Consider the following 13,013-nt stretch of genomic DNA (forward strand, 5'->3'; position numbering starts at 1 on the left):
TTAAATGGATAAAGTTCAGCACTGCTTCTACTCTCCCTAGGAATAGCCGTCCTGTAAAAATGACTGCAAGAGAACAGCGCAGACTGCTCAATGAGGTGAAGAAGAATCCTAGAGTGTCTGCTAAAGACTTATGCAAGTCTCTGGCATATGCTAACATCCCTGTTAGTGAATTTAAGATGCGTAAAACACTAAACAAGAATAGATTTCATGGGAGGATACCACAGAGGAAGCCACTGCTGTAAAAACATTGCTGCACATTTACAGTTTGCACAAGAGCACCTGGATGTTCCACAGCAGTACTGGAAAAATATTCTGTGGACAGATGAAACCAAAGTTGAGTTGTTTGGAAGAAACACACAACCCTGTGTGGAGAATAAGACACCGCACACAAACATCAAAACCTCATCCCAACTGTGAAGTATGGTGGTGGGGGGCATCATGGTTTGGGGCTGCCTTGCTGCATCAGGGCCTGGACGGATTGCTATCGTCGAAGGAAAAATGAATTCCCAAGTTTATCAAGACATTTTGCAGGAGAACTTAAAGCCATCTGTCCACCAGCTGAAGCTCAACAGAAGATGGGTGTTGCAACAGGACAACGACCCGAAGCATAGAAGTAAATCAACAACAGAATGGCTTAAAGCGCAACTGTCATGAACTCTGGGTGCTATAACCTACACACAGCCTTTGTACTGTGTGCAGATGGTGTGTACAGTATTGTTTTTACCTTATTTTTGCAGGCTTTCATCACCCCCAAAAAAATGCTTTTGATCACAGCCACACACAGTCGGATAGGCGTGGCTCAATGTACGCTATGCCCTGCCGCCACCACCACGCCCACCCCCTGTGTCAGCGCAGGGACAGCTGTGTGATTGACACAGGTCCCAGCGCATGCACCCTTCAGCTTATGTAATATGCGTGCCGCCGCTTGTTATCCAGGCAAGCGCTCGCTACCCCAGCGAGCACTCGCTCCTGCCTCCTCAGTGCGCCTCCTCTCTGCCTCTAATACCAGGAACTGTCCTACACAAGTCTCCACCAGACAGAGGGAAGAAGGAAGGCAGAAGAGGATAATGGGCACGTTACAGTATATTACAGTGGGGATCAAAAGTTTGGGCACCCCAGGTAAAAATTTGTATTAATGTGCATAAAGAAGCCAAGGAAAGATTGAAAAATCTCCAAAAGGCATCACATTACAGATTAGACATTCTTATGTCAACAAAAGTTAGATTTTTTTCCCCCATCATTTACACTTTCAAAATAACAGAAAAAAAAAATGGTGTCTGCAAAAGTTTGGGCACCCTGCAGAATTTATAGCATGTACTGCCCCCTTTTTAAAGCTGGGACCTGCCAGTGTCATCATCTGGGAAGACCAGGTGATGTCAGTCTCAAAGATCTTAAATGCCCAGACTCATCTGACCGTGCCCCAACAATCAGCACCATGGGTTCTTCTAAGCAGTTGTCTAGAAATCTGAAACTGAAAATTGTTGACGCTCTCAAAGCTGGGGAATGCTATAAGAAGATAGCAAAACGTTTTCAGATGTCAATATCCTCTGTTCGGAATGTAATTAAGAAATGGTAGTCATCAGGAACAGTGGACGTTAAAGCAAGATCTTGAAGACCAAGAAAAATATCAGACAGAACAGCTCGCAGGATTGTGAGAAAAAAAATTCAAATCCCACATTTGACTGCACAATCCCTCCAGAAAGATCTGGAAGATACTGGAGTTTTGGTACATTATTCCACTATAAAGAGATACTTGTACAAATATGGTCTTCATGGAAGAGTCATCAGAAGAAAACCTCTTCTACGTCCTCACCACAAAAATCAGCGTTTGAACTTTCCAAATTAACATTGATGCATGGAAACAAGTTCTGTGGACCGAAGAGGTTAAAATTTTACTTTTTGGCCGGAATGAGCAAAGGTACGTTTGGAGAAGGAGAACAGAATTTAATGAAATGAACCTCTGTCCAACTGTTAAGCATGGGGGTGGATCAATCATGCTTTGGGGTTGTATTGCAGCCAGTGGCACAGGGAACATCTAACGAGTAGAAGGAAAAATTGATTCAATAACATTTCAGCAAATTTTGGAAGCTAACTTGATGCCATCTGTGAAAAAGCTGAAGTTAGAGAGGATGGCTTCTACAAATGGATAATGACCCTAAACGCACCTCGAAATCCACAGGGGATTACATCGAGAGGCGTAAACTGTAGGTTTTGCCATGGCCTTCACAATCTCCTGACCTCAACATAATTGAAAATCTATGGATAGACCTTAAAAGAGCAGTGCGTGACAGACAGCCCAGAAATCTCAAAGAACTGGAAGACTTTTGTAAGGAAGAATGGGCAAAGATACCTCAAACAAGAATTGAAAGACTCTTGGCTGGCTGCAAAAAGCGTTTGCAAGCTGTGATACTTGCCAAAGGGGGCAGTACTAGATATTAACTCTGCAGGGTGCCTAAACTTTTGCAGATGCAATTTTTTTGTTTTCTGTCATTTTGAAAGTGTAAATGATGGAAATAAAATCTAACTTTTGTTGACATAATATAAGAATGTCTAATCTGTAATTTGATACCTTTTGGAGATTTTTTCCATCTTTCCTTGGCTTCTTTATGCACATTAATACAAATTTTTACCTGGGGTGCCCAAACTTTTGATCCCCACTGTAGTCGTAAAAGGTGCATATATGAATAAAGTTTTTTTTGTTGTTCTTGTGGACCAATTTTTACATGTAATAAATAAAGCATAGTTTTTCTCCATATTGTAGGTACCGGCCCCCTCATAAACAATATATACACATATATACAGATAGATATAGTGTGTCTGGGGAGAAACCGGCACTGTGATAAGGACTCTGCTGGGGCCACGACTCAATGTCCCATGACTTTAAACATCCAAACAGAAAGAGAAGCGGCACTCCAATAAACATGATAGCGTGGTTTATTCTCTCATCTTGTCAACACACACACACAAACAAAAACACACATGCATATATATATATATATATATATATATATATATATATATCTATACACACACAAAAATTTTCTTTTTTTTAATAAAGGTGTTTTTCTACCTGGGTGCCTCCAGCTGTTGCTAAACTACAACTCCCAGCATGCTCGAACAGCTTTAATTGAAATGAAACGTTATGGCAGGAGACCCAGGAAGACCCCACTGCTGACAGAGACATGAAAAGGCAAGACTACATTTTGCCAAAATTAACTTGAGTAAGCCAATATCCTTCTGGGAAAACATCTTGTGGACAGATGAGACCAAGATAGAGCTTTTTGGTAAAGCACATCATTCTACTGTTTACCGAAAACCGAATGAGGCCTACAAAGAAAAGAACACAGTACCTACAGTGAAATATAGTGGAGGTTCAATGATGATTTGGGGTGGTTTTGCTGCCTCTGGCACTGGGTGCCTTGAATGTGTGCAAGGCATCATGAAATCTGAGGATTACCAGTGGATTTTGGGTTGCACTGTACAGCCCAGTGTCAGAAAGCTGGGTTTGCATCCGAGATCTTCCAGCAGGACAATGACCCCAAACATACGTCAAAAATCACCCAAAAATGGATGGCAACAAAGCGCTGGAGAGTTCTGAAGTGGCCAGCAATGAGTCAGGGTCTAAATCCCATTGAACACCTGTGGAGAGATCTTAAAATTGCTGTTTGGAAAAGGCATCCTTCCAATTGGAGGGACCTGTGGAGCAGTTTGCAAAGGAAAAGTGGTCCAACATTCCGGGTGAGAGTTGTAAGAAGCTTATTAATGGTTATAGAAAGCGACTGATTTCAGTTATTTTTTCCAAAGGGTGTGCAACCAAATATTAAGTTAAAGTGCAACTGTCATGAAATTTTGGTGCAATTACCTGCACACAGCCTTTGTACTATGTGCAGGTGGTGGGTATAGCAATATTTTTACCTGAGATTTGTAGGCTTTCATGACTGCAAAAAAGGCTTTTATTCAAAGCCACTGGCTGTCGGATAGGCGTGGTGCGAGGTACGCGATGCCCCGCCACCACCACGCCCACGCCTACCCCGTATGTCCGCGCTGGGACCTCTGTGTGATTGACACACAGGACCCAGCGAATGCGTCCTTAAGCTAATGTAACCTGCGCACCGCTGTGTGCCTTCCAGCAAGCACTCGCTCCCGCCGCCATCTTCCTCCTCAGTGCGCCTGCGCAGTGCTAGGTGCAGAGAGCGCGCTTCCTCTCTGCACCTGGTATCGAGAACTAACCTGATTGTGGGCTGCTCTGCGCAGGCGCATTGAGGAGGAAGACGGCGGCGGGAGCGAGCGCTTGCTAGATGACACAAAGCGGCGCGCAGATTAGATTAGCTGAAGGGCGCATGCGCTGGGACCTGTGTGTCAATCACACAGAGGTCCCAGTGCGGACATATGGGATGGGGGTGGGCGTGGCGGCGGTGGGGTATCGCGTACCTCGTGCCACGCCTATCCGACCGTCAGTGGCTTTGAATTGAAGCCTTTTTTGCAGTCATGAAAGCCAGCAAATATCAGGTAAAAATATTGCTATACACACCAACTGCACACAGTACAAAGGCTGTGTGCAGGTTATTGCACCAAATTTTCATGAGTTGCGCTTTAAGGGTGCCAATTTTGTCCGGCCCATTTTTGGAGTTTTGTGTGACAGTGCTTTTTTCCTCCCTTGTGTATAGCAAAACACGTGTTACTGCAATCCTTTTCTGTGAGACATACTTCATTTTGTGTGTGTATGTATTATATATTTATATATATATATATATTTATATACATACAAAAAAAGTGTGTGTGTATATATATATATATGTATATGTGTATATATATATATATATATATATATATATATATATAATATATACACAGAGACACACACACACAGTGGTCCCTCAACATACGATGGTAATTCGTTCCAAACAACCCATCGTTTGTCGAATCCATCGTATGTTGAGGGATTCGTGCAATGTAAAAGTGCATTAAATACTCACCTGTCCCCACCGCTCCCGATGGTCTCCCAGGGGCTCCCGATGGGGTCCTGCTGCTCCGGCGTCTTCTTCTGGGTCCTCCGGCGTCTTCCGCATCTTCACCGGGGTCCAGGCCTCGCTTTCTGGTGACGTTATTAGATTGTTGCGCCGGGATGGTGTGCGCAGCTACGTAATAACGACGCCGGAAAGCGAGGCCCGGACCCCGGAGAGGACCCGGAGCAGCAGGGATAGGTAAGTGAACCTGCTGGGGCACATTACACTGCTATCCGACAGCAGCTTAAGCATTTTGCGCTGCCGGATAGCAGTTAATGCGATGGCCCCGACATATCAAAGCATCGTATGTCGATTTGATCATATGTCGGGGCCATCGCATGTCGGGGGGTTAGTGTGTGTGTGTGTGTGTGTGTGTGTGTGTGTGTGTGTGTATATATATATATATATATATATATATATATATATATATATATATATATCTTGAAAAAAGCTCCATTGAGGAGCTGAAACGTCGCTTTTGTTTGACATGAAGGAATAAATTCACCGCATTTTTTATTTTTGGAGTGCTGCGCCAATTTTCTTCTATTGCATGGACTGTGATCTGGTCGGGGCGCTGGCACCACACATCTTTGGCTAAGTAGTGCTGCATTGACTTTGATGAAAAAAAATTATAAAAAAATAAATATATATATATAATGTGTGTGTGTGTAATATTTAGAGGTGAGCGAAGTTAGTGATTGGATTCATCACGATCTTCTCGGCTCGGCAGTTGCGGACTTTAGCTTGCATAAATTAGTTAAGCTTTCAGGTGCTCCGGTGGGCTCGTAAAGGTGGATACAGTCCTAGGAGAGAGTCTCCTAGGACTGTATCCATCTTTTCCAGCCCACCGGAGCACCTGAAAGCTGAACTAATTTATGCAGACTAAAGTCAGCAACTACCAAGCCACGAGGTTCGTGACTAATCGAATCACTGTAACGTCTTTGTCTCTCTCTCTCTCTCATATCAGTGTTTTTCTAGATGGGTGCCTCCAGCTGTTTGAAAACTACCGCTTGGATATGGAGGCCCCAGACACAAGTAGATAGTAGTGCAGAAGCACGGATGCAGGGATCCGCCTATGCGCGTAGCATTCAGGCAGAAGAAAGGAAAGGAAAGTCCAGCTTCCAAGGTGCAGGTGAAATAAAAGTGAACGTTTACTTCATCCAATTAAAAATAGAACAACATAGTGAAGGTGGGTAGTTACATGTCACACTAAAATTGGAGTGAAACGCTGTTTCACTCCGATTTTAGAGTGACATGTCACTACCCACCTTCATTATGTTCTTCTATTTTTAATTGGATGAAGTAAACGTTCACTTTTATTTCACCTGCACCTTGGAAGCTGGATTTTCCTTTCCTTTCTTCTATCTAATTTTTATGCCTATATCACCTAAAATTATAAGAATACCTTTCATTAGCTCAGTGTTAGAAATACTCTCAGGGGAAGGGGTCGTGTCCCTCCCTTGTGTTGGTAAGATGTGATTGGTGTGTCTTCTCATTCAGCCTTGTCATGATTCATCTCTTGTACATGACTCATGGACAAGCCTGATTCTGCTGAAGGACTGCTGAGTGTCCCAGTAAATATGGGGACCCCTAATGGTGGGATTTACAGGATCCGTTTTATTTGTTAAATATTCCAAAAAAAAATTAAACAACCATATTGCAAAAGATCTTTAATTTTCATCAGTAACTATATAGGAAAAGTTTTTGGATCTGACAGTGGCCATTTAATTTACAATGATAACTTTTGCTATTCATTAATATCTTTATTCCTCACCAATAGATCCCAGACCATTGTGGAGATGTTCTACTACAGTAGAAAACTGTACACCTGTGAACCACCTATGAGCATAGTGCACTTATGTATACTTATTGGAAGTCATATACTCGTGACTTACTAATTTTATTTATCATTTCAGGAAGCTGCTGCTTTTGCCAAAGAGCAAGGGTTTGAGGTGAGTTAAGAAAGATTTGTAATGCATATGCACTGCCAGCTCCAGGCGTACATCAAAAATATCCATAGGCGCCTGTTGAACTGAGGACACGTGTTTAAAACGGGGTCACACCGTGACACCACATCACACTGGTTCTGTCCCGGCTGCTAATGATAGCCGGGACCCTGGGCTAATAGCGCAAGGCACCGATCGTTGTGCCGCGCGCTATTAAACCTTCAGACGCGGCGATCAAAGTTGATCACCACATCTAAAAATGAAAGTAAACGCTTCCCGGCAGCTCAGTGGTTGATCAGGACATCACGATGTCGAGATCAGCTAGGACACGAGCGGAGACCCCCTTACCTTGCTCCGTTGCGTCCGAACGGCGTTTGATTGCTCCAAGCCTGAGCTACAGTCTTGAGCAATTGAGCCCCTATCTCGCTGATTCTTGCAAAGATATGGCTTTGCAGGGATCAGGGTAAAAGATCATGGGAGCTATAACACTGCAAAAAAAAAGTGAAAAAAGTTAACAAAGGTCATTTAACCCCTTCCCTAATAAGTTTGAATCATCCCCCTTTTCCCATAAAAAAAAAAAAAAAAAAACTGGTGTAAATAAAAATAAACATGTGGTATCGCCACGTACGGAAATGTCCGAACTATAAAAATATATAGTTAATTAAACCGTACAGTCAATGGCGTACGCGCAAAAAAAAATCCAATGTCGCACATAGCGTATTTTTTGTCACTTTTTATATCATGAAAAAATAAATAAAAAGCAATCAAAAAGTCCAATCAATACAAAAATGGTACCGGTAAAAACTTCAGAAAACGGCGCAAAAAATGAGTCCTCATACCGGCCTGTACACGGAAAAATAAAACAATTATAGGGTTTAGAAGATGATAATTTTTTACTTATACATTTTCCTGCATGTAGTTATGATTTTTTTCCGAAGTACGACAATATCCAACCTATATAAGTAGGGTATCATTTTAACCGTATGGACGTACAGAATAAAGATAAGGTGTTACTTTTACCGAAAAATGCACTGCGTAGAAACGGAAGCCCCCAAAAGTTACAAAATTTAAGTGTTTTATTCAATTTTGTCGCACAATGAAATTTTTTTCCCGTTTCGCCATGGATTCTTTGATAAAATGACTAATGTCACTACAAAGTAGAATTGGTGGCACAAAAAATAAGCCATCATATGGAATTTTATGTGCAAAATTGAAAGCGTTATGATTTTTAGAAGGTGATGAGGAAAAAATGAAAATGCAAAAACTGAGAAATCCTGCGTCCTTAACCGCTTTTTGCTCCTTGCCTTTAAAAAATCATAACTCTCTCAATTTTGAACCTAAAAATCCATATGATGGCTTATTTTTTGCGCCACCAATTCTACTTTTTTATGACGTCAGTCATTTTGCCCAAAAATCTACAGTGAAACGGAAAAAAAAATCATTGTGCGACAAAATTGAAAAAAAAAATGCAGTTTTGTAAATTTTGGGGGCTTCCGTTTCTACGTAGTACATTTTTCGGTAAAAATTACACCTTATCTTCTGTAGATCCATACGATTAAAATGATACCCTACTTATATAGGTTTGATTTTGTCGTACTTCTGGAAAAAATCATAACTACATGCAGGAAAATTTATACGTTTAAAATTGTCATCTTCTGACCCTTTAACTTTTTTATTTTTCAGTGTATGGGGCGGTATGAGGGCTCATTTTTTGCGCCGTGATCTGAAGTTTTTAACGGTACAATTTTTGCATTGATAGGACTTATTGACTTAAATGATATAAAAAGTGACCAAAAATGCACTATTTTGGACTTTGGAATTTTTTTGCGCGCACGCCACTGACCGAGCAGTTTAATTAATTATATATTTTTATAATTCTGACATTTCCGCACGCGGTGATACCACATATGTTTATTTTTATTTACACAGTTTTTTGTTTTGTTTTATGGGAAAAGGGGAGTGATTCAAACTTTTAATAGGGGAGGGGTTAAATGATATTCATTCACTTTTTTTTTTTTCACTTTTTTTTTTGCAGTGTTCTAGGTCCCATAGGGACCTATAACACTGCACACACTGATCTTCATCATTGATCACTGGTTTCTCATAGGAAACCAGTGATCAACGATTCTGCCGCATGACTGCTCATGCCTGGATCTCAGACACTGAGCAGTCATTCGGCGATCGGACAGCGAGAGGCAGGTAGGGGCCCTCCCGCTGTCCTGTAAGCAGTTCAGGATGCCGCGATTTCGCCGCGGCTATCCCGAACAGCCCACTGAGTTAACCGGCAGCTTTCACTTTCGGTTTTAGCCGCGCGGCTCAGCTCTGAGCGCGCGGCTAAAGGGTTAATAGTGCGCGGCACCGCAATCGGCGCTGCACGCTATTAGCGGCGGGTCCCGGCTTCACTATGACGCCGGGCCCGCCGTGATATGATGCGGGGTTACCGTGTAACCCCGCGTTATATCAGGGGAGCAGGACCAAGGACGTACCAGTACGTCCTTGGTCCTTAAGGGGTTAAAAATGATACCCAACTTATATCTGTTTGATTTTGTTTTACTTCTGGTGAAAATTATAACTGTTTGCAAGAAAAGTTTTATGTTTAACCCCTTAAAGGGGTACTCCGGTGAAAACCTTTTTTCTTTTAAATCAACTGGTGGCAGAAGGTTAAACATATTTGTAAATTACTTCTATTAAAAAAAATCTTAATCCTTCCAGTACTTATTAGCTGCTGAATGCTACAGAGGAAATTCCTTTCTTTTTGGAACACTGATGACATCACGAGCACAGTGCTCTCTGCTGATATATCTGTCCATTTTAGCAACCATGCATAGCATATGCATAGCAGATGTATGCTAAGGGAAGCATGGTGGCTCAGTGGTTAGCACTTCTGCCTTGCAGTGCTGGGGACTTGGGTTCAAATTCCACTAAGGACAACAATAAATAAAGTATTATTATTATTATAATAACGTTAGCAGAGATAACTGTGCTCGTGATGTCATCAGAGAGCATTCCAAAAAGAAAATAATTTCCTCTGTAGTATTCAGCAGCTAATAGGTACAGGAAGGATTAAGATTTTTTAATAGAAGTAATTTACAAATATGTTTAACTTTCTGCCACCAGTTGAGTTAAAAGAAAAAAGGTTTTCACCGGAGTACCCCTTTAAGGACTCAGCCCATTTGGGCCTTAAGGACTCAGACAATTTTATTTTAATGTTTCCGTTTTTTCCTCCTCGACTTCAAAAAAATCTTAACTCTTTTAAATTTTCATCCACAGACTAGCATGAGGGTTTGTTTTTTGTGCGACCAGTTGTCCGTTGTAATGCCATCACTCACATTACCATAAAATGTATAGCGCAACCAAAAAAAATACTATGTGTGGGGAAATTAAAAAGAAAACCGCAATTTTGCAAATTTTTAAGGTTTCGTTTTCACGGCGTACAATTTACGGTAAAAATGACGTGTTCTTTATTCTTTGGGTCAATACGATTAAAATGATACCCATGATAACATACTTTTCTATTACTGTTGCGCTTAAAAAAAAAAAAAAAAAAAAAAAGCTAACTTTTTAACCAAATTAGTACGTTTAAAATCTCCCTATTTTGAAGACTTTTTCCGTATAAGCAGCTGTATGATGGCTCAATTTTTTGCGCCGTGATATGTACTTTTTATTAACATATTTGCTTGTATAAAACTTTTAATCCATTTTTTTAAATTTTTTTTTATAAAAAAAAAAAGCAGCTATTTTGTACTTTTTTTACGTTCAAGCCGTTCACTGTACGGTATCATTAACATTTTATTTTAATAGTTCAGATATTTACGCACGCATCAATACCAATTATATATATAAAATATATGTTTTTAACACTTTTTGGGGGTGAAATGGGGAAAATAGGACAATTTAAGTTTTTATTTGGGGAGGGGGTTTTTCAAATTTTTTGTAACTTTATTTTTTACTTTTTTTACTTTAATTTTTACACTTTAATAGTCCCTATAAGTGGACTATTTATAGCAATCATTCGATTGCAAATACTGTTCAGTGCTATGCATAGGACATAGCACTGATCAATGTTATCGGTCATCTTCTACTCTGGTCTGCGGGAAGGCAGATCAGAGCAGAAGACGCTGGGAAGGTAGCGGAGGCAGGTGAGGGGACCTCCGTCTGCCGTGCTGGATGATCCGATTGCTGGATGATTGGATCCGTGCTGGATGTATATCCTGTTGCGTTAAGTACCAGCTCTCCAAGACGTACATTTATGTTTTCCGCATACAGGGGGGAGTGGGGGCTCATTTATTGTGCCGTGATCTGATGTTTTTATCTGTTCCATTTTTGTGTTGATGGGACTTTTTGACCGCTTTTTATAAAATTTTTAATAGTATACAAAGTGACCAAAAATACGCAATTTTGGACTTTGGAATTTCATTTTTTAGAGTATGCTATTGACCGTGCGGTTTAATGAACATATTTATATAGTTCGGACATTTACGTACATGGCGATGCCACATGTTTATATTTTTGTTTACTTTTTTATTTTTTTCCTAAATGGGAAAAGGGTGTTGACTCAAACTTTTATTAGGGAAAGGGTTAAATCACATTTGTTCCTTTTTTTTCCCCACTTTTTACTTTAACACATTTTATAGCTCCCATAGGGGTACTAGAAGATGTAATCTTCTAAATGCATATACTGATCAATGCTATGCCATAGGATAGCATTGATCAGTGTTATTGCTCCAGCCTGGATCTCAGGCATGGAGCAATCGAGCAACGATCAGATGGGGAGGAGGAAGGTAGGGACCCTCCTTGTGAGTCCTCAGCTGATCCCGATCAGCCCAACAGCTGCTGTGGCACTTTTTTAAAATTTTATTTACATTTTAGATGCGGTGATCAACTTTGGTCGCCGTGTCTAAGGGATTAATACCGGGTATCACTGTGATTGGTGATGTACGGTATTGGCCACGGGTCCCGGCTGTTGCTAGGTGCCAGGACCAACCCACTATGACATGGGGTCAGCACGCAACCCTGCGTTATAGCACGGGAGCGGGCGCAGGGTGTAAGGGTACACCCTGCGTCCTTAACCCCTTAAGGACCCATCCCATTTTCACCTTAAGGACCTGGCCAATTTTTTTGCACATCTGACCACAGTCACTTTAAGAATTAAGTGCTTTTTCTTTTCATTCTGATTCCAAGATTATTTTTTGTGACATATTCTACTTTGTTAGTGGTAAAATTTTATCGATAAATTCCCAAATTTGATCAAAAATATGAAAGTTTAGCTTTTTTTTTTTTTTTACTTTGAAACTCTCTTCTCATAAGGAAAATGGACATCCCAAATAAATGATATATTGATTTACATAGACAAGGGGTAATAGGAGAAAATGTCCCCCCAAAATTTGTAACCCCATCTCTTCTGACTATGGAAATACCCCATGTGTGGATGTAAAGTGCACTGCGGGCGTACTACAATGCTCAGAAGTGAAGGAGTCACTTTTGGCTTTTGGAAAGCAAATTTTGCTGAAATGGTTTTTGGGGGGGGGGGGGGCATGTCACATTTAGGAAGCCCCTATGGTTCCATAACAGAAAAAAAAAAAAAAAACACATGGCATACTATTTCGGAAATTACACCCGTCAAGGAACGTAACAAGGGGTACAGTGAGCCTTAACTCCCCTCAGGTGTTTGACGACTTTTAGTTGGATGTGTAAATAAAATTTAAAAAATCACAAAAATGCTGGTTTTTCCCCAAATTTTTCATTTTTACAAGGGGTAATAGGAGAAAATGCCCCCCAAAATTTGTAACCCAATTTCTTCTGAGTATGGAAATACCCCATGTGTAAAGTGCTCTGCTGGCGCTCTACAATGCTCAGAAGAGAAGGAGCGCCATTGAGCTTTTGGAGAGAGGATTTGGTTGGAATAGAAGTCAGGGGCCTTATGCGTTCACAAAGCCCCCCCCGTGGTGCCAGAACAGTGCAGTGAGCATTTACACCCCACTGGCGTTTGACAGGTCTATGGAACAGTGGGCTGAGCAAATGAAAAATTTTATTTTTCATTTTCACGGACCACTGTTCCAAA

General features: G+C 41.0%; 1 protein-coding gene across 2 annotated transcripts in view; it reads left to right on the plus strand.

Annotated features, from left to right (window-relative positions):
* The window catches only part of ADK (adenosine kinase), a 343,651-nt gene that overhangs the window by 296,190 nt on the left and 34,448 nt on the right, over nt 1–13,013 (plus strand). For both annotated transcript variants that reach the window (XM_056531262.1, XM_056531263.1), the window contains exon 8: nt 6,923–6,958. In XM_056531262.1, coding sequence (XP_056387237.1) covers nt 6,923–6,958 — 36 coding nt within the window. The remainder of the gene's footprint in view (nt 1–6,922; nt 6,959–13,013) is intronic.

This window comes from Hyla sarda, chromosome 7 (genome assembly GCF_029499605.1).
Source record: "Hyla sarda isolate aHylSar1 chromosome 7, aHylSar1.hap1, whole genome shotgun sequence".
In the NCBI taxonomy this organism is placed as follows: domain Eukaryota; kingdom Metazoa; phylum Chordata; class Amphibia; order Anura; family Hylidae; genus Hyla; species Hyla sarda.